Below are 23,894 nucleotides of genomic sequence, written 5' to 3' on the forward strand. Positions count from 1 at the left end.
TATTTACCTTAAAGGAAATAACGACGAAGAATTCGAAAAAGTAAAAATAAGTTATAAATACAATAAAATAAATTACGGTACTTCATACTTAACAGACAGTTTTAACAGACTTTAAAATTAGTAACTATAAATTGTGAAAATCACAATAATAATGAAGCCAAGTTGGTGATAAACCTAAAATGTTTAAGCCAAAACACGATAACCCTATAATTTGCTGCCAAGAAATTTTTATTGTTAAGTTCCGGTTCTCCTCTTTTACGTAACTAAAATGAAAGCATCTGATGCATCGCCGCCATTTTGTTATATGTTGTTGATAAAATATTTTTCTTTAAAATTTGGCAACTGTCTCCAAAAGAAAATGGTGGAAGATTGTTGCTATACTGAAGGATAATAAACTAGATAAGAAAGCTATCGTTCTGACAGTTTCGATGTCTCCTGATGAAGTTTAACTGTCAATGAAATAGAAAAACATCTGGTAGAATGGATTTCAACAACGGCCTGTATGTTTTCAATGGTGTTCCTGGGCTCGAAACTTCTAAAGGCGAACGTACGTATGATTTAATGTAAAAACAGAGACTTAATTGACTCTGATACTTCAATCATATATCTCTCTTCTGTGCTCAAATTTGCAGTATATCTCAATTAAGGTTTTCTGAAAGACTTTTAACAATTTTTTAAACTTTCTTTACTCTCTTAGGACTAGTGCCCTGTTCTAATGTTAATATGAACATGAGTAACTTGGGATCAACTGACATAGCGTCCGAAGTTGTTGTTTCGGACACTCGTGAAGTTGAAATCGCCGATATCCTGGTCGGTATGCCTGTTGAAACCCAATTAACTGTAAGTGCTTCTGGTGAAGTCTCCGAAGAGCAACCCCTTATATCTTTGCAACCGTTACTGGATGCTACTAGCCAAGGTATTATTCTTCAACCTCAAGAGGAAATAGTCGGTGCTGATTCGGAATCGGAAGGTTTGTCTGCTTACGAACAGATACCTGTGTCGGCGACTGATGTAATGCTAGATACCAGTGCTGGTCCCACAAGCAAACGAGGCAGAAAAAGTAAAAAACTTGTTGGTAAAAACAAACTTACCGGTGAACAACTCACGGAAAATAAACGAGCTGCCCGCAAATGGGATCGTAAACAAGTTCAAATCAAAACACTTGAAGGAGAGTTTTCTGTTACTGTATGGGCCTCTGGTAGTGATGATGACAATAAAAAAGGTATATCTGTAGATGATTCCACTAATCCTGAACCTGATCCAGATTATACCGAATACATGACGGGAAAAAAATCTTTACCTGGTGGTATACCAGGTGTAGATTTAAGTGATCCAAAGCAGTTAGCGGAATTTGCCAAAATGAAGCCTCGTAAACAGAATGATGACATTGCTAGGACAATTGCCTGCCCTCATAAAGGTTGCAACAAAATGTTTAGAGATAATTCTGCTATGAGGAAGCACCTGCATACTCACGGTCCTAGAGTGCATGTGTGTGCTGAATGTGGTAAAGCATTTGTGGAAAGCTCAAAACTTAAACGACATCAGTTAGTGCATACTGGAGAAAAACCGTTTCAATGTACTTTTGAAGGATGCGGGAAAAGATTTTCTTTGGACTTTAATCTCCGTACTCATGTGCGTATTCATACGGGCGACAGACCTTATGTTTGTCCTTTTGATGAGTGTAACAAAAAATTTGCCCAGTCAACTAATCTCAAATCCCATATTCTTACTCACGCGAAAGCTAAATTTGAAGTATTTGGTTGAATTTATATAGGCATATTATAATTTGTTAAGTAATTCTCTACACTTATGTTGTAAAATTAATTTTTCTGATATTCATCTGTGAATTGTAAAGTTTTGTCAAATATGCTGTATGCTAGAATTTTATACTGTATATATTTATACATATGATTAAATTATTAATCAGATGAAAATACTAATACCTTAATGAAATAGATATTACCTATATATACTAATTTCTTATAATTAACAGCATTTGTGTTGACTATCTAGTTTTGACAATTTCCAACTGATATTAATTTTCATAGAAAAATATATTCAATAACTAATGCAAATCTTGTGGAAAATTTCGAGCACTTTTTGCGTTTTTTGGTAAATTTGCTTTGTACATGCATATGCATTTACTGTCTTAAAAGCTATAGTTTTTAGTATTTTGTTAGTAGATATTGTTTATTTTCTCTATACAATTTAGAGGTAGATATGCTAAAAAAAATTTAACTTTTAGTCGAAAAGTTTTTTCGATTTAGTCTAAAATATTTCAAAGTTTATATAATACAAAATTAATTCTTCTTTGTTCTAGTTGTGTGATAATATGTGATAAGGTAATTTCTACCTAAGTTTGTTTTAAATGAGCTATTAATATTTAGATCTTATTTGCTAGTTTTTAAGTTAGAAATATTCTTTATAAGAGATTTTAAACAAATCTGCATTTTTTTTTTAGAGCTATTCAATTAATTTGTGCTGGAAATGTGAAACTTATACAAATTTGTGAAATAATTTCTTCCCTATACATATTGTTTGACAATAGTTAAATCCATAAAAATGGTCTTAACTTTTATTAGGAAAAATAATCATTTAAGATATTTCAAGCAGAGTGGAAAAATAATTTTTCAAGGAAATTTTTAAATTTGACTGCTAATTTTTATTATTATTATTTTTTTTAAAATGTTTTCTTTGGTAATTCATTGACATTGTCGTAATGCCATTGCTAATAGGCATACTGGTAAAAAGGTATTTTTCTGAAAAAATTAAGAGGGCTGGGAAATATTTGCTTAATTGTCAAAATGGTTGCCAACTTTTAGCACCAATTGCAGTAAGGCCGCATTGCTTGAGCTTGAGACACTAAAAAAGAAATCACAGAAGGGGGTGTACTAAAAGAGTTTTATTCTTAACCACCTTTGAACAAATGAATATATATATTCATATATAATTTGAATTTATTGCTGGTGCAAGGGGCTGTTACACCTTTGCCTAAGTGATTATAGTTGACACGAACACATAATTGTAGCCATAACTAAATAGATTTAATTTATCATAGTATATTAAATTCTATAACTGAAATGTTATTAAATGAAAGGGTTTTATTATTTTTTCGAAACAAGTGGGTTGTTTGGTTTCAGAGCCAGCTTTAAAAGAGATAAATATGCATAAATTTAGTTAAAAAAAATTTGAAATTTTGGGTTAAAGAAAAAAAACATGGGCATATAAGTGTTTTTAAATACTTTGCAAAAAAAATATTTTGATATAAAAAGTCAGAATAATTATTTTTTGTTGATTTTAGTTGAATAAAAATCACCAATTCTCTAAATATTAGCAATACAATATAGCAATAGCAATTTTTGAAAATGATAAAAGCTAAAGAAAAATTTTCTGTTAAAAACAGCTTTTGATAAGTATTGATTAAGGCATTAAAACTTTTTTTTTTTAATCTCTTTTTTTTTTTCAATTGAATTTAAACTGGGTAGCTGGTTTTGAAATGAGTGCATCATCCAAATGGTAGGAAATGTTACTATGTATCATTAACAGTTAAGTACTGTTTTATTTCTTTATTTTGAGTGACTTTATACATATGTATATTTATCACTTACAGAATCTAGCGATGTAAATAAAGGAATGTTTGTATAAGGAAGAATGTTTATACTATGTATAATCTTAAGATAGCCTATTTAAATGATACAGATAGTCTCTAAATATCTGATACATACTGTAAATTACGATCTATAGAACTATTTTGACTTTTTACATAGAGATATGTTTGCAACTGATTTGTAATTATGTGTATTTGCAATGTAAAATAAGAAAAAAGCCCAATTAATAGGCTTTTTCTTTGTTGTATATATGTTTTTTTTTTTTTTTTTTTTTTTTTTTTTTTTTTTTTTTTGCATATTGCAAATTTAATGCCATATTGGTTGTAATTTTTGTTAACATGTTTGAAGTGTTGTGATAATGCTCCTTTTTCTTCTTTAAATTCTTTTGATATAAATATTTGCTGTAAATTTATTTTTTTTTCCTAAATCATACTAAATTTTTTATAGCCTAAACTTGGTAATTATTTTTTATTAATTTCTCTATTAAAAATTTTATTATGTATGGGTAATATATTATGAAATAAAAATCTTCAAATGACTTGTCTTTATGAGTACTATATTGATTTTTTAAAAAAAATTTCATTTCATGATGATAGTTAACCTATTTATATTATAAGAAAAGTACCTCATTTTAAATTTAAATCTTGTACAAACGGGTTAAAATTGTTTTGGTAAGGCCTTAGTTATTTTTAGGCTAGGTTTGACCATTTTAGTAGTTCAGTCAGTAAATTTTTCTTACTAATTTTTGGATGGTTGCTAAAATTTAAAAGAAGTATGTTTTACAACAATTTTTTTAGTAATTCTTTCTCATTGTTCAGTAATAGCTATTTATTTTTTTACACAAAGTTTGCACCTTAAGTTGATTTTTAATACCAACGATAATAAAACTTTAAGTAAAAGTATTATTTATCTTAGTAATTTTTATAAAGTTAATTATTTAACAATAAAAATTATGGTTATCTTATTGAAAACTTTTCTTAAAATATTTTTATAATCAGAAAATTTAAATTGAGAACTGCAGTTTGAATTATGTAATTTTTTTTCAAGAACTAAATGGTTTCCTTTTTAACCTTTTGCTTTAATCTACATTGTACATACAAGATTGCATATATCCCCAGATATTGTACATATATCCCCAGAAAATTATCTTCCATTCAGTGCATCCAGGTACAACATGAGGTTTCAAGAGCAAAAGGTTAAAGAAGCATTGGTTTCTTTATTATTATTATTTTGTCTGCCTTTTTTTATTTAATTTCTGATAGCTAATATTTCTGTTAGGAATCGTAAAAGCTCTTCAAAAACTGGAGACCAAAATTAAACGTCTTAAGCAGGTAAGAAATTCTGAAAGAGAAATGTCATCAAAAAGTGGAAGTACTGATACTGAAGGTGAGAGTTTCAATAATTATAAAATTTTAGTAAACTTTTTGCAACATTGAAAGTTACATACCACATGCAAATAATTTATACTAATTTTTTAAGACAGTTAATAGTTTTCAAAATGTTTACTTAACTTATTGTTAAATTTAAGTTAAGCCTAAAATTGTGAGTCATAAATTTTCTCCAGCTTTTGTGTTTTATCTTGATAGGTCAGGCCACCTAACTATTTTCTCAGACTTTTTACCTAATAATGTATCAATGTTATTACCTGGGTATTTTTATTATAAATCACATTTCCTTGCACAGTTTGTATGCAGCCCTCAAAACTTTACCATATCGGCCATTTTGTAGTTTAATTTATGGTTGATTCCTTAAAAAAAAATTTTTTTAAACTCTTATAAACCAAAAAAGAGTATAACACTACTTTTGACTAAACATATACAAAATACTGTATTAATGAAGCATATATCTTAATTTGTGCTAAAATAGCTAATTTCAGTAATGTTTCAATTATATTATTTTCAAACACCAAATTTTTTTATTAAATTTTTCTTGTTCTAAAAAGTTTTAGTAAAAGGTGGCAAAGCTTATTTATAGACAATCCAGAAACTTAGTTTTGTACTTTAAAATAGTTAAGAACATATTCAAGATTATTAAGAAGTTTTTCCTTCTTTTGATAATATTGATACAAAATATTGTAAAGCCGGAAGAAAAAGTTAAGATTGCAATACTCTCTACTGATTCCTAAATGGGTGCAACCCCTACAGCAAGAGGGAACTTCGCCAAACTCACCCATTGGCTCACTTTATCGATGTTTTTGGCGCACTTACTATTTTGAGACTCCTTGCTCTGCATCAATTAACAGTATCTCACTGAGATGTGACCTGTGAATGAATATTTAGCCACATAACGAAAATCCAGACTTAATTCTATTTTGTCAGTACAAACTTAGAAAATTTATTTACTGGGAAGGCAAACCAAAAAGATTTTCAAAAGCATTTAAAAAGGTATGTATGTTTAAAATTTTTTTTTTTTTTTTTTGTAATTTTTAGTGATAAAGATACTTACATAAATTTAAAGTATGTGAACAGCATTAAAAATTATGAAGAAGTTATTGTTCCTTTGGACCAATAAGCATCATTATGTACTGGTCCACAAACAATAGCACTGGTCTGCTTAAAATTTAATTTTATTTGTTCACTTAAAATCATCTTCATGCTTCCTAACATCACATTTGTTTATTTCAAATTAAAATGGATTGGTCTTACATAGCTGCCAACTCTACTGGAGTTTGGTAGTTTCTACTGGTTTATTTAAAATTCTCCTGGTTTTTGTGCATTTTAGAAAATTCCCTAAAATTGAGTAAGTTTCTTAAAAAAATCCCTATTGAAATAGAATTTTTGTAACGACTATTGCTTGCTTGAATAATTAAATAAGTGTAACTACATAATGAAGTGAACCTCGTTTATAGAAATCAATTCAAAACTCTTTTTTTTTTTTCTAAAATGTTCCATTTATTTTTATTCAGAGCTCTCTTTTTAAATTAATTAAGAAAATCTGTTAATTATGTTTGATGAATTAAATGCCTATTAATATTCGAAATTATGAGTAAACATAATACATAAAATTTTAAGTATGTTTAATGTCAATCATGACTGGAAAATATTACAGTTTTCCATTTTGATGTCTATAAAAATTCCCTATGCATAAAATATTTATTACATGATGCAACAATTATCATGAAATTTATATTTTGTGAAATCTACTGGATTATTTCTTATCCATGCTAGCAGCTAATATCCAAATAAAATTCAGAAAAATTACATTAATATTAAATAATGCATACTGTGTATTATATTTTGTTATTTCCCTCATCAGACTAGCCATTAATAATATATTAAGTGAAAAATTCAAAATTTTAAAGCAATTAAAAATAATAATACTTCCAATGGAAAAACACGCTTAGCAGAAGTGTATCCAAAAGGAATTGAGACAATGAAAAAATAGGTCTATAATAAAAAGAATTTTTACTCTTCTTTATTGGCTTCTGTATTTTATATTGTATTCTTCTGTATTTTAAATTGTATATTATGTATTCTTTTCTTTGACTTTGGGGTACAGAGAGGGCAATTTTTGTCTTGGTCTCTCGATAGAAAAGGTTGCTTTTATGACTTCTGGAGCTGGCACCCCCTGAACATGTCACCTTTGGTTGTCATATTTATCCAATTTTTTTCATTGTCTCATTAGATATTTATAATTTGCCTACCACTGATTTTGAAATCCTACAGTTCACTTATTTACTCATACGGGATATCCTTTTCTTTATTATTTAATATATATATATTTTTTTAAATATTAAAGCCCTTAATTCTGAAAATTGCATTTTGTATTGTAAATAAATAGGTCTATAAACCTCAAAAGTGAAAACAGGATGAATGTTGCAGGATTGCCACATAAAATTATTCCATTACTCCGTAACCTTTATCATACCATTCCAAACAGATGAACTTGTGTCTATTCTATGATCAATTCAAGGCAGATGCATTCGTGGTCTTATAGACTACTATTTTATAAAGGTCCAAGGGGAATTTTATCTTCTCGAACTAGTGAACAACAAATGGTTTCGAACACTGTGTGAATTGACTTTTTTTTTTAAATTTTTGCTTATTGCGATATGTGATCAACAGCATTGAATATGTTGCTTAGTAATAAAATCGTTGCATTACTCGTAAAAAAACAATAAAATCTCAGTCATTTTATGCATTTTATCCAGGAACTGCCAAACTTTTTCGATACTTAACATATATAGAATAAATAGATATTTACTTTCCTAAATAAAGGTGCCATTAATTATATTTTTAATCATAAAGTCTTGATGACTTTAAAATATTTCTAAAGGTGAGTTTGAATTAAAAGAAATTTCCTTAAAAGTAATTTTTTTCCGATTTAGTAGCCTTGTTAAACAGAGGGCCAACTGTTTGAGATTTTCTACTCTAAAATTAGTGTCATATTAAACTTGATTTGAGTGTAAATGTTCCTTTCACCATTTTTGTTAACAGTAATTCGTTTATAACTTTGCAAGTGTTGAGCATTATTAAAAGATTTTTTTTTTTTTTAATTGAGCACCAAGAAATCTCAAGGTTATCACCTATCTAAGTTGACCTCCATTATCTAGAATTGAATTTATCCTATGTAATAAAAGAAAAAACAAAACTTTTATAATCCATTTTCTATGTTGACAGTTTAGTTGAATTAATTTAGCTTCATAGCGTTATTGAATAATGATCCAAACACTTCATAAAGTGACCAAAAAAACAAACATTTTTTTTACAGAAATTTTCTGTGCGTTTATTATTTTACAAAAGAATTTTACTGTATTGGAAAATTAGCATTAAAATCTAACTTAATCCCCTTTGGGAGTTGGGCATGTGAGGAAACGATTTGTAATATAAGCTTTTACATGGCTTCAAAAACGCCTTATATTGTTTGTAAATAGAGAAAATAACTTTGGTGTTTTGTAATATGCAATTAACTTTTTAAAAGAAATCGCTTATAACTTGATTAAATTTTTGCACTTCAGAAGTATATTTCTGGCATTTTCGTAGTTTGTTAGTCAGTTTTAGAATCACAAAATATAACTGCAGGATATAATATGAACAGAAATGTGAATTTATAAAGAATTTAACCATTCTAAGTAAAATTGTTTAAATTATTGTTTACAAATTCAACTTAAGAAGTTTTTCTTTTTGGTAAAATCTTATTCATTGTAACTACAACTTAATCAATTTTAATAATAAATCAATATAACTACAACATAATCAAGGTTAATAATCAATTTATAAAACTTAATAAATGCATAATCACAAAATTTTCAAATAAATTTATTAATACCTAAAAATTAGAATACAGGGTTCCCGCGGCCTTGAAAAAGCCTTGAAAAGTACTTGAATTTCATTTTGATTTTCAAGGGCCCCTAGAAGTACTTGAAAATGATATTAAATCCTTGAAAAATTCAAAATGACCTTGAAAAGTATAAAAAACTCAGGAAAACAGCCCTATTTCCAGCATTTCTGTGTTTAACTTTTTGACGCACGTAAGTGTGAGAGAATGACTTTCCCGCCTTTCAGATGATGACATGTACTGTTTGATTTTAGGATTTTATGTATGTTTGACTGATTTTAGGAATTTTAAATATTGGTAATTGCGCCAGATTCTGACAAAATCTCGATTCTTATTCAGGCAGTTTTAATATCAATCATCGATGTTCGTATTAAACTGATTTAAAAGCTATGTGTTGCGATTCGTTTTCGCGTGATTCAAAAATTGTACTTGCAATTCCCATTAAAGCAATTTAAAAATCTAATATCGCAATTTGTACTTAAGCGTTTTTAAACCCCAATATCGCGATTAGTTTTTCCGCAAGTTTAAAATCCAATGTCGCTATTCGTATTCAGGCATTTTGCAATATCAAACATTGATGTTGCAATATCAAACATCGATGTTGTAATATCAAACATCGATTTTCGTATTTATACTCTATTTGAAAACTACTCATTACGATTCGTGTTCATGTGACCATGTCAAGTGCGTATGATCGATGCTACTGGAAAAAAAATTAATTCAAGTATGAGTGGTTAATTAACACAGTCAAAGTGACCAAAATTGTTAGTAAGAATCTATCAGAAGATATTGAGGTGAAAGTTGGCAACTGATTCAATTCAAAATGGTTGACCCGTAATAAATTTAAAATGATAATTAAGCCGCAACAGCCAATAATTGATTAATTTTCTTTAATAGAAAAGTGGTCATAATTTCAAAATTATATTTAAGAACAATTTAAATTTCACTGTCCAAATGCTTCTGCCACTTTAAATATTAAATAAAAATCTCCCGGCCGAGTTGTTTTTAAATATCTAATTGATATCACAGTATTATATAGAACATCCCCCCCGTCCTGCCCGAATTTTTGCTTATTCAGAGGTTGTATACCTAGCTTAAAATAGGCCTTTTGCAAAGTTCAAATCTGACGTTTTTATGAATCATGAATTTTATTCTTGACTTGATGCCAATCACCCTTGCTTTTTTTATACTTAGATCACTTTCCGAAATCAAGAGAGCAATGGTAGTCTTATTTTTCAGTACTGCTATTATCGTCTAGCATTTATCATCAACTAACTATTATCGTCAAAACATTTTAGTTTAAAATGTGAAATTTTAGTCTATCTTTTACTAAAATTTAAGTCCTTGAGAATTTTATAATAAGTCTTTAAAAGTCCTTGAAAAGTACTTGAATTTTATTTCTAAAGTAGAGCATGAACCCTGGAATATTAACCTTGGTGAATATTCATTGTGTAAATGTTCATGAGTGTTAACACTTAATCATTAAAACTTAGGAATTTTACATCAATAGTCATCTGGACCTTCATTAGCTGAATAAATGGCAGGGATAGTAAGAATGGATATGATACATATTGACATGTTATATCAACAAACAAAACAAGAAAATTTACTGTTAAAATTTTTTAACTTAAATTGGATTGAAATGTTATTTTAAGGAACAACAATGCTATATAATCAGAACTATCATCGACCATCGCTAAGCACTGGTGGAGTGCAAATCATTGGTTCAATTTTTCTTCACTCAATATTATTCATAAATGTATTTCATGTATCAAAGTGGATTTCTCTAACAATTTTCATGCATTCAAGAACAGAGATTCAATAGTAAATGCACCATATTTATTAAATATTTAAAAAAACATTTATTTTTTAACTGTAATTTTTAGTGTTTTATTCTTTTACTAAACCTGACAGTTAAGAAAGAATAAATTGATCACAGCAGAGTTGAAAGGTACAGAAGATACTGTTTTGCATTCAAGGCATATTGGGAAACAATCAAAAGTCTCAATTTTCGTGTTTTATGTTCTTAAAATTAACTGAGCCTTGTCGAAATTCCTCGTTTCTAATCAGTTTTCATTAAAGGTTATGTGTGATGTTTATTCCAAATTCAGGGAAGGAATTTTAAAAAAATACAATTTCCCCCTCAATAAAACTCAGTTGGGTGATTGAAAAATATTGTAAAATGTATTAATATTCTGATTATCTCAAAATATATTCATAATGAAATAGTATTTATATAAATTTATCCAGGCTTGTAATTAAGTGACATGATCATTTTGCCCAGAGCATTCAAAATGTAATAAATCTTTTTGATTTTGACTTATACCTGAAAAAGTTTTGAAAAAATCATATCTATCATCTTGGGTATTTATAATTTAACAGTGTAATTCTTAGATAAAAGAATACTCATAAAACTGGAGATTATTTTTTTTCTTCATATTAACAGCCAGTTTTTTATATTTTTATGCATCCAACACTATCTGGTTATCCAAATGCAGTGCTAAATTCTTAAAAGCTATTTGATAATGAAATTTAATTTCAAACACACTTTGCTAGAACATGTCTAAAAAAAATGTACACTACTTATAGAAATAATTATAAGGAAAGGATATCTTGTATGAAACGGAACTGTATTGATTTAAAATTTTAATAATATTAAACATAACTAATCCATAAAATTTTACTTACAAATTTATACTTGGGATAAATAAGAATACAAATCTGGAGTTTTAAAACTTGCTGTAATTTGTTTAATGCTATAAAATAAAAATGAGTTAAAACAATACTTAAAAAATAGTACTTTTCAGTTAGCTAGGGGCAAGTAAATTCAACTTTTTTAATTTTATCTTTTTTTTAAAACATGAAACAGAATGGTCCTTTTTATAAAATTAAAAGATACAAAAAAATTGGTTGAATTTACTTGCACCTGGCTAATGAAAAAGAAAAATACTTAAACTTGATAGCAGTATACACTAAGTGTCTCGAAAAATGATTACTAAATAGATAGAAAATAGTTATAATTTTTAAAAAATTTATTTTACATAAATTACAAATAATTATAATTTAACAATTTTGTTTTATTTAAATTATTGAGTTCAAATTTTGACAGATTTGAAAAAATCAAGATAACACTTACATAAACGTGATAATTATTAAAATTATTTCATTAAATTATGTATAAACTAATTTTTTATTAAATAAAAAATAGCTTTTTAAGGGTTTGGAAGAAAAAAAAGAAATTACTTTTAAAAAATTTTGAAATTTTGGAAAATTATTGTGGAGGCAAGTATGTTCTAGGTATTGTTCACAAAATATATCCCAGAGTTGAATTTTTATGTGAAACTGAATCTATTTTTCTAATACATTTTAATGAGAACATGTGAATGTACTTCTCAATAATCAGTAAACCAAAAATTAACTTATTTACAAAGAAATAATATCAGAATTATTAAGTACTACTGACAAGCGCAAGCCTTTTCTGCATGTTACTTTAAAACTGATGAAAAATGCACTAGAAAAATAGTGAATATGAAACATGTTTCATTTATGTAACTTATTTTCTTATGCACAACTATTGGGTGACTTTTTTTATTTTGTGTGTGCTTGATAAGGGGAATAAAAAGCTAGCTTTTTTTTAAATAAATTATGTAATTAAATAATATTTCGATCTTATCAAATGTAAAAAAATTTCTTTAGGTTTTTTTTTTTTTTTTTTCTTTCTCCCTTTCCTTTGGTGCAGTTTATTTGCTCCATCTAGCATCTTGGTGATTTTAATCAAAATTTGATGGGGATGATTTGAGGAATTTTATTTAAGCAAAAAAGAAGTCTGGGGAGTATGAGGAAACATAGGTTTTTTTTTTACCCAAAACCTGAGAAAACCAGACAGACCTGGAAAATAACCAATCTATTCATGGTAACAATTAGGTTCCAAGTAAATAGTATTATGTTTAACAATTATTTCTTGTAAAAAATTATGTTTATATTCTGTTAGTTTATTCAAATTAGAATATGAATTTGTACAAAATATTTTTTTTAACAATTTCTTGTTTTCAATTTATTTTTTAAATGTAACTTTTTCAATTCAACATTATTCAGAGTGTTTGTGATAATTTATTTTAAAAATTAAGCTTTCTATATAAATCAGTTTTTGAACTCAATCACTAGTAGGATACGAGTATTTCAGCTTTTCGAATAATTATATTCTGTTGCATTTTGAGCACATATTCAAAATAGGGCTTTCATTTATAAAATATGTACTTTTGTAATATAAAATCTCTTAGCCTAATAAAATTTCAGTTCTTATTCGACATAATTTCTATCTCAAAGATAGTGTTTATTGCTTATAGAGAAAATATTTATGCATATATACAGCGATTCCATGTATATATGCAGTGATTTTGGAAACTACGGGTCTTTAGGACCCATGACTTCCATTTTTCTGGGTTCTATTACTGAAAGCGGAAAATTTAAATTATACATTCTCTACTTCTTTATTCATATTTATGATGATTCTATCGATCGATAAAACAGAATATTTCAAAACAAGCAGAGTTGTAATTCAACAACCAAGGCTTATCAAGTAAATATAACAATATTTAATTTTCAGGATTATTCAAATTTTCTCTTCACCTACTATTAACGAAGAAAAATGAAAGTTTGGTTATAATTTTGCCAACATAAGTTTGCTGGCACACTTATGTTGGCAAAATTTATTTATTTATTTATTTTTTTTTTTTTTTACTTTGCGCACTGGAGTATTATGCTTCACAGGGGATACATCTTAAATTTTTTCGCATCTTCTCTACTATTTTTGGCGTATTGGACATGTTATAACACTTAGGCAGATTTTCTTTTACATGCAGTTTATTTTTCTAAGGACGTATTGCTTTGTATAACAAAAATTTGGTCATTAATTTTTTTCACATTTTTCCAAAAAAGTCCATTTTATTGATGATATTAACATTTTTTCAATAATAAAATTTTCATTTAATCAGATAGATTAGCATTAAAAATTTTTTTATAATTTATTTAGCCCCTGCTGTTTACTGTTGTGAAGCATATTATCTTTTTTGCTCTCCTTCAATTTATAGTATGCTTATTTTAAGCTTGAATAATTTGTGTATCCGAGTTTTAATGAATTATGTCTTTTTTTTTAAACAAAAATTTAGTTCCAGATATTACTTTATCAGATGTCCGATTAAAATTACTATCTCTACAACTTCAATATGTGCGATTGAAGTTTAGAAGTACCAGAGATGATGAAGCTGAGCACACTGTTTCTGAAATTGAACATCAATATGAGCTGTCTGATACTGATTACACTGAGATACAAAATTGTTGCAAAGAAACTCAAACAGGAATGAGCTTGCATGAAATTATGCCAACAAAATTTTCAAAATCAGCCACATCTCATACAGAAGAAACTGTAAGTAGTAACTAACCATATGAAAATAATTTGATATCTGATTATGTATTTTTGATCTTTTTTATTATTATTAATTTGAGCTTATCTTTCATAGCTGTCAACTCAACTAGATATTTCAGTATATTTAAGGTTAAAGTTTAGGAACACCAGAAGCGATGGAACAGAATCCACTGCTGTTGAAATTGAACATCAATATGAGCTGTCAGATACTGACAACTCAAATTTAATAGATATTCCAGTAAACTACTAAATTTTGACTGTTTCTCCTGGCACCCTAATTTTTATCAAAAAATATTACTGGCTTTTATGCAAATAGGAAAAAAAACCTATCAAAATATCCATTTTTTATTGAGGTCATTTTTTACTTGAAAATTTAACTAAGTAATTGTACTAATAAATAAAGAAATGTGTATAATGTCAAATAAATTTTAAACTAAATGAGAAAAAAATGCTAATTTCTTATTGTAATTAACTGAATTTTTATTCTTTAAATTTTATTTATTTTTGTTTTTAAATTATTTTATGTATTCTAAAATAAAAAAATTCTTAAAAGGTAAAACATTATCAAAAAAGTTGACAATTAATTCCATTTTGTCAATCACAAATTTAAAATATTCTTAGTGTTTAAGGTAATTCTCTTTTTTATGTTTTAGTTTCATTTATTGATCATAAGAAATACCAGAATATATATTATGGTGTTTATTTCTCTTTCTATAGTCTGTATAAAATTATTATTCTACCTTTAAGTCTACCAGATTTTTCTATTTCAGGTCAGCAGTTTTGTTGTTCTTATTTAGGTGTTTAATAAAATATTCTTTTCTTCCGCTAGTGTACTACCTGCTCTGCTTCTGAGCCTACTGCACCTGCCAAAGAAGTATCAACTTCAAATTTTGATGCTATCAACAGTCATGATCAGTTACTTAGTGAAAATGCCTCAAATGCTATCAACAATCATAGTCAATTACCCAGTGAAAGTGCCCGAAATGTGGATGCTATCAACAGTCAAGATCAGTTACCTAGTGAAAGTGCCCCACCTTCTTCAAGAGATATTCCTTTGCACTATCATTTAAACATTAATGATGTCCCTTTTATTTTAGGAGGGGTAACTAACCTTTCCTTATAAATTTTTTAAAAGAAGACCTTATTGAAAATATTTTTTACCACTTTTTTAGTGTACTATTCTATATTGATATCATTATTAATGACAAATAATCATAATGATCATTTGTATACTTAATATCAAACTTAGTTGCATTCGTATTGTTATTGTTTATTAAGAATCCTAAAAATAGCTGACAATTTGAAAAATATATTTTTTTTTTTAATGGAAAGAAGATAGCTGACAGTTAAGAAGATAACAGGTTAGAGATAGCGATTATATATGACAGATAATAAGATATATAGTGATAGAAGGTAAACAAAAAGTTTGCTGCTTTCTGCTTGGGATAATGTTTTAATATCACCTAGTTTCAAAATTAGTGACAAATCTCATCCACAGCTGCCTAAAAAAACTATAAAGCATTATTTTCTGCTGCATGTCGTGTTATTTTTGAGACACCCAATATTTAGTAAACCACTTTATTTAGTAAAACGAAAAACAATATTTTTCAGGTATATTTTGACTAAAATTTAGTGTGTGTTATTAGTCCATATTCATTTTCATGCTCTCAAAACTCTCCTTACTTCTTATTAATGTGAAGCAAATAACAGCAAATCATGTCATTCTTGAGACACCCCATATATTTATTAACCCACTTTATTTATTAACACAAATAACAATATTTTTAAGGTGTATTTGGACTGAAATTTAGTATGTTTTATCTATCTATATTCATTTTTATAAACATGAAACTCTCTAACTTCTTATTAATGTGAATCAAATGACAAAATGTTTTCAAATCATTGGTGGTCATTCTTGAGACACCCAATATATTTAATAACCCACTTTATTTAGTGACACAAATAACAATATTTTCTAGGTATATTTGGACTAAAATTTTGTATTTTCTATTTGTCTGTATTCATTTTTATGTGCACAAAACTCTCCTAATGTCTTATCAAAGTAAAATAAATACCTAAATGTTTCCTTACTTGAATTGAGGACAATATATATGGATATGTATATTATTTAGCTGTATTTTTAATTTTTTATGAGAATTTTTTAATTATTAATTTATTAGTACTTAGAACTTGATTCTAATCCTTTCTATTTTTAATGAAAAATCTAGTGCTTGTCCTATATTTTTAAACATATACGAAACAACTCATTTACTCAAGATACTGTTCAACTAGTTCATTTATTTAATATACATAACAAATTATAAATATATTTATGCTAGTATAACACAAAAATTTAATCTGCAGTATGGACAAATATTTTTAAAATAATTCAACTCATTTACTCAAGATACACAACTCATTTACTCCAGATACTGTTCAACTAGTTCATTTATTTAATATACATAACAAATTATAAATATATTTATGCTAGTATAACACAAACAATTAATCTGCAGTAATGACAAATATTTTTAAAATAATTCAACTCATTTACTCAAGATACACAACTCATTTACTCAAGATACTGTTCAACTAGTTCATTTATTTAATATACATAACAAATTATAAATATATTTATGCTAGTATAACACAAACAATTAATCTGCAGTATGGACAAATATTTTTAAAATAATTCAACTCATTTACTCAAGATACTGTTCAACTAGTTCATTTATTTAATATACATAACAAATTATAAATATATTTATGCTAGTATAACACAAAAAATTAATCTGCAGTATGGACAAATATTTTTAATTTATTCACAAATAAATTTATATTTTTTTATGGTATGACTTTTAAAAAGTGATATCCATCTATAAAATGTTTTTAAAAAATTAGACTTAATCTTAGGCTTACTATCCCTTTCTGTGACGTTTATAGTTCTGACAATTTATTATTTCTAATCAGATTTGGTATAGTTAAAATCACTTTATTTTTTTAAAAAATAAAAATAGTTTATTATTGCTTTGTTACAGTTGAGATTTGATGTATGATTCTAATTAAATATAAATTTTGTTGAATTTTTTTAAAATAAAAATACAGGAATTTTACACAAATCTACCAGAAAAAGTCAGGGAATTTTTTCTTTTCTTTTCGAGTATGAATCCTGTAAAATTGTCCATACTTTCTTATTTTGAGAGGCAATTGGATATTTTTATTAAAAGATACAAATGTTATGATTATATGAAAATCACATTCACATTTATTGAATCGTTGAAACTTCGTTAATAATATTAGATGATAAAAAATAATCAGTTCTTTAAATACTTGGCTAAAATACTCATGCTACAAAATATGTTTTAAAAGATTTTTTAAACCTCTAATGCTTTGAAATTTCTTAGTGATAAAACAATAATAAATTATATCATATTTTAACTTAATAAATTTTTATTAACAGTCAGCATTTGAGAGTCATAATTTGATAGCAAACATACAAAATCTCCTTGCAAAAATGAAAAGTCATAACAAAGCTCTATGTGGGCCAAGACATCAAGTATCTCAGAATTGTGCAAATTCTTTAGCAGAAAAGGGTTATACTAGAGAAACGAAAAGTTCTCAAGAAAGAATGATGAAAGACATTTCAAAAGATTTGACAGAAATACATATGTAAGTTTTGAAAAGTATTCCTTTGATTTATTTTAAAATTGAATTTTAATTATTTTTTTAAATATTATGAAATTTTTGATTGATTAAATTTTGTTTTATTTAAATATTTCATAGGGTTCATTGATTTAAATGAGCAACTTTTTTAAAAGATATATATCATTGATTTAAATTAAAGTTTTTTTTTTTTGTATGAAATCCACTATTCAGACATTTATGAAGCATGAAGATATGAAATTATTTCAATTTGTTGTATATTGTTGTGTAAATAAGTTCTAGCTCGCAAAATTGATTTAGTACTTGGTCTAGAAAAATGACATTTTAAAAATCTTATAGCTTTTTTGGATTTTTTCAAAAATGCATAAAGAACGAAGTGAATTTTTAATGCACTTATTTTATATAAAAAGTAGCAATTGAATATGAATTTTTTTTTTTGCAAAAAATACGACATTAATAATTCCTAATTTAAAAACCTATTCTTCTAAACCACGTTTTATTTTAATGTAAGGCAAATTTTTTTTAATAAATAGAAACGTTATTCTAAATAGAAATGTTTGCCATCCTGTAGTTAAAATAAGGTATAAGGCAGCACAATTTATTTTGTTGTTTCAATTTTGTATATATTTGTATCGGCCTGTTTTTCGGTTGTTAATACTTTCTATTCCATTTAAAATAAATTTGAATCGTGTTATTTGCATACATTATATATTATAAAACCAATTTTAAGCAATAATATAACTTCAAATTTATATTTATGATTTATTTTTTAATAATATTTCCAATATAATTATATATTTTTTTTTTAATTTAACGCATTATAAACTAAAGTTTTTAAAGTGTATTAAGCAATAAAAAGAAATCTGTTTTAAATATAATATATATACAGTGAAACCTCCTGTTATGGACACTCCTGCAAAACGGACGCCTCTCAATACGGACATATTTTTAATTCCCCGGGAATCTTCTATGAATAGACCATTACGTACGTTCTCCGCAACGCGGACAGTCATTTTGATCCTGAAACGTTGTTTTTTATCTCTACAAACCGGACACTACTTTTTCTAAATAAATTGCAAGATAAAAAAATGCAACTTTTCCCCATTTTTAAAGCATGTAAATAAAACTTTTTGCCTTATCCATAACTAAAAATATTGTTAAGCTATTTCACCACCGAAAAATTAATCTTTCTCCTGTCAGCTTGCCTTATCTTTGTAAAGAAAGGAGAGAAAATGGTACTGCACTCCTGAAATAATTCTGACATCGGCATCTTTTGATCTTTTCATCTGGACCACACAGGTTATGAGACCCCTCAAGCTGAAATGACTTCTCTCAATGCTTCTTCCCCATTGAAAATTTCTTTAATTTTCTTATCAATTTGAAGACTGTATTTAACACAACTGGGATAAAAAAAGAGAACAGAAGTATAATCTTTGAGGTGTTTATATAAATGAAACATTTATTCAGACACTTGATAGCTGATCAATTGTGAATAATCCTCTCCCTGTAGTCCTCATGACTTACAGGTATGCATTACTTTTTCTGTGAATCATGGGAGGTTTATTTTCCAAGAAGGTAATATCCATGTTCCCTATCAAATGATAAGTAGGTGTAAGGGGATGTGAACCTAATAATTGAAACGGACTGAGGACAGTACGCTTCTATTTGGTATCATATGTCTAACTTGAGTATCTATGCTAATAGGAAAATAATATTTATTTATCTGTAGCTACATCCAGAATTATGTATTTATATCAAACTTCTTTATATATTCTTTTTTATCTTTCTTATTGTTTAAATAAATATTCTTGTAGATATTTTCAGTATCCTTGTAGATATTATTTAATTATTTCTACATCTTTGAGAATATTCTAAAAACAATTTTCGGTGTTAAATTTCGTTATTAGGGTACCCTTCCCGTAAACGGACAACTCTCATAAACGGACAAATTGTTTGGTCCCTTGAATGTCCGCTTAATGGAGGTTTCACTGTATATATATATGAACGCATCTTGGGGACATTGGTCTAGGTACCACTGTGCTAAATGCACAAGCGCAGCATGATCTGTGGGGAGCGATGGTGGTATGGGTGTAAGCCTTCCCATTGCAAACACTACTCCGAGATCCTCTTACGACAGCACATGGGACTTGGGTGCTTTCAAACGGTCCCCAACACTTTTTGTTCCATGCTGGCAGTTCGACTCCCTTTTGGCCTACCCTCACTATGCCTATTACCTTGTAATGATCCATATTTACGCAAATTGTAATGCAAATTAATAAACATACGGCGGTCCTGTGCATCTTTCTGTGGGTATGTTTTTTTTATTCAACTTTCTAAACATATTTAAAACAAAGCATTTTAAATGTAACAACTTTGAAAGATATTGGCAGAGTTGTCCAAAAAATTAAAGTTTGTAATTCACTAAAAGCCTTTTCACTTCAAAATTATCCCTCTTCCCAGAAAGCAAGCAAAGCTGATAGAAAGATTTGACAGTCAGATCAGCGGTCATCTCAATGGTAACCAAGCAAAAGATACTCCACACTTTGAAAAAGAAGTCAACCCAAAACAAACTAAAGTAAGGTTCATTTATTTACTATTGTGTCTTTTTAGTAAAAATTATTACAATACATTCTGCTCATAAGTATCTTTAATTTACGAGCTGAAGGTCTTAATTAAGTGCTGATGCGAATTCATTACAGTCATAACTATAAAGTTTTATTTACAAAACAGAAAATAACTATAAATTAGATTATGAAAACTATTTATTTTAAATGATTATTACAGAAGTAACAAGAATATCATGAAAATAGTATCCACTCACCCTTTCAATTATGAATATTTAATATTCAACTAAATTTTAAAAAATAAACTGATTTGAGATATTTTGAGGGAACTTGGTCGTATCTTTCGATATAAGGTTAGAACCCAATTAAAATATGGGAAATATCATCATCAATGGCTACAGCCCAGGGTGGGCCTTGGCCTTCTCAAGAAGTTTTTTCCAGGCTAACCTTTTTTCTTTCTTTTTTTTCTGCTAGTGTTTTCCAATTTTTAGTTTTTAAGACCAAAAGGTCTTTCTCTAGGCCATCTATCCATCTCAAATTCAGCCTGCCTTTTTTTTCGTGTGCCAACTGGTCTTGCATTGGAAACTCTTTTTGTAGTACGGTCTTCGTCCATTCTGATAACGTGGCCTGCCCATTTTATTCGTTGTCGTTTAATAAAGTTAATAATATCAGGTTAATTATATGAGTGATAAAGCTCTAGAATTGATTTTCTAAGCTACATACGATTTTTTTGAATTCCACCAAAAATACTCCTCAAGACCTTTCTCTCAAAGGTACCCAACATAGCCTCATCTGTACAAGATAGGGTCCAGGTTTCACAAGCATATGTTAAAATTGATCTTAAAAGAGATTTATATAATAAAACCTTTGTTTTAAGGGAAATATAGACATCATTATTAAAGAATTTTGGCTTTTTTTATTCAAAATTTTACCAATACGATTCTGTAATGTGCATTATAATAAAAAATTTTCTGTTTATATATTTTTGATGAATGTCTTTCTTTTTGTGTAATTTCTGATAAGAAAAATTTTCAGTTGCATCCAAATCAATACTTTCCTGTTGAAAAAATAAATATCTTAAAGCAGGAAAATTTATAGTAATAAATTACCTATCCAAAATTACTACCCACACAAATTTATAAAATCCACAGAAGTTCCAAAATTAGTTGAATATTGCTTTAAAAGTGTTACTATGTCTTAAACTCTAATATAAAAACATTTTTATTTCCAACATTTTTTTGGAAGGTATAGTGCTGTATTCAAACCCTCATAAGCATTACAAAGCAAAGACTGCGCATAAATGCACTATAAAACTATAAAATAATAATATACTGTAGTGTAATTTCTGGAGACAGATGACAGTAAGAAGCAGTATTAACTGATTTAACAACATCTAAGCACAGAAAATGTAATGCCATGTGCAGTGTTTTGAAGATACATTTGCTGATTCTTATTTTAATATCACTTAACCCCTTAACGATTGGTTAATTTTCAAGAAAACGGCCATAAAAATGCCTATCATCTAATCTAATGACATCTAGTTTAAAATAAACTATCTGCAATTACCTTAAAAATATCCTGGTACTGCCATCTGGTGTGTAAAATTAGAAATAAAATGTTTACCGGGCAAAAGAAATGAATTAGTTTTATTCTTATTGGCGCGTTAATGAATTAGTTATACTCTGAGCACTCCAGCCCATCAATATCATGGAAGCGAGAAGGAAGGGGTTAAAGTCTGTGCGAGAACAGCTATCTCTGTTCACTCCTCTGTATACACAAAATAACTTATCTGCAATTAGATGAAATTAAGTGGTATATATTGACTTGGTGACGTGAGCCGTTTTCAGTAAGGTACCATTCTATTACATAGCGAATATTCAATTTTCATTAATCATCTCAATCGTCCATTTTTTGTTGCAGGTATGAGGCAAAAGATCTTGGCCCACTGTTGATGTATTTTTTAATGCTCATAGTACATTTAGAGGCCACGTTTTGATTCAATTTGTCAAACTCCTAATAGTTCTCTTATATTGTTTGATATTAAAAAGAGGCACAAATAATATCCATATTAAAAATGATAGAAATATTGGACATTGAAATCAAATTTTGAAGGTGGAATTAAGGAACACCTCATCCCAATGATTCTAACAATGGGTGACCAGGAACTTCCTGTCAAATACAGCAATGTAGGATTTTGCAAATAAATATTTGGTTTTGATGATCCAATAAACATATCAAAGATTTACAAATGCTCATTGTGAAATCTTCAGTAGTAATAACCTTCTCCGCAAAAAGTTTCAGTTCACTTTAAAGAAAACATTTTGATGAATTCCACCATTCACTTTTTCAAATTGAGCATCTTTTTGATTTTAGTTTTTAAATCAGTAAAAAAGCTATCACTCAAAAAAATTTGTTTAAACTTTTTGCAAACATATTCGCTACAAGTTATAAAACTAACATTCAGTTCATGTCATAGATGAGCGAAGACTTTTTCAGATACGCTTTGAATGTATACTATAAATAACTAAATTATAAAGAATAAATAATCTTCATAATATTTATTCCGAGGTTCGAGAAAATGAAAATTAAATAAAATGAGAATTGGGTTGTTTTTTTAAATTTGGAAAAAAATTTCCAATCCATTCATTTCCAATTCAATATCAGTTTAGGTACTAATTTATTGCCTGTCTTGTAATTTAATTTTGGCTATATTCCTGAATGGCCAATTATATTGATTAAAATTATCAATTGATCAATTATATTAAAACTTTTAACTGATATATTTATTACAGGTACCTTCAAATACAGGTTCTACACTAACTGGTGCAACCATAGCAGTACGCTCCAAGCAAAACAAACAGCTGAAGTCAACCAAAGTCATTAAAAAGAATAAGCATGTTGTGCCTACTAATAAAATAAGGATGAATTTGCCACAAGTTGCCAGACAAAGGTTATTAAGATCGATTCGAGAGGCTAAAACGCATTTATCAGAAGAAGATATATCGTGGGTTTAATTTTGTATCATATTATTATAATTAAATTTGACATGTATTTAATGTTGTGGTAAAGGTTTGAAATTTTAATAAAATTTTCTGTATAAACTTTTTCAAGACTATGAATGCACAAACATTATACATACCAAATAAATACTCATCTTTTTTCTCGGATTATTACTTTTTAACTGAAGAATCCTATTTTGTGTGATTTAAATTGCGTCTTTCATTAACCATTCAAAGAACAGATTTGAATGTGACCATCTTTATTCAAACAAGAATAAATAATGTGAACTTTGTGCCACATATGTATAAAGCAAAACAATGTGGATAAAATATAAATAAAGCTACAGAAATGGACATA

At 27.6% G+C, this 23,894-nt stretch overlaps 1 protein-coding gene across 3 annotated transcripts; it reads left to right on the forward strand.

Annotated features, from left to right (window-relative positions):
* The first annotated feature begins 257 nt into the window (after positions 1-257).
* On the forward strand, positions 258-23,642 carry LOC107454734 (transcription factor YY2). 3 transcript variants are annotated; one of them, XM_043042024.3, is made up of 7 exons: positions 260-547; positions 4,887-4,994; positions 14,060-14,310; positions 15,140-15,412; positions 17,771-17,979; positions 20,434-20,548; positions 23,330-23,642. In XM_043042024.3, the coding sequence occupies exons 1-7, from the start codon at positions 481-483 to the stop codon at positions 23,549-23,551; spliced, it is 1,245 nt and encodes a 414-aa protein (XP_042897958.2). In that variant the 5' UTR covers positions 260-480; the 3' UTR covers positions 23,552-23,642. The 3 variants fall into 3 exon arrangements, with proteins under 3 accessions (XP_015927500.1, XP_042897958.2, XP_087015450.1); XM_087159324.1 differs by having other exon boundaries at positions 266-547; positions 14,054-14,310; XM_016072014.4 differs by lacking the exons at positions 4,887-4,994; positions 14,060-14,310; positions 15,140-15,412; ... (1 more) ...; positions 20,434-20,548; positions 23,330-23,642 and adding an exon at positions 698-4,146 and having other exon boundaries at positions 258-547.
* The last annotated feature ends 252 nt before the right edge of the window (positions 23,643-23,894 follow it).

This window comes from Parasteatoda tepidariorum, chromosome 1 (genome assembly GCF_982258835.1).
Source record: "Parasteatoda tepidariorum strain Cologne lab strain chromosome 1, Ptep-v5.0, whole genome shotgun sequence".
NCBI lineage: Eukaryota > Metazoa > Arthropoda > Arachnida > Araneae > Theridiidae > Parasteatoda > Parasteatoda tepidariorum.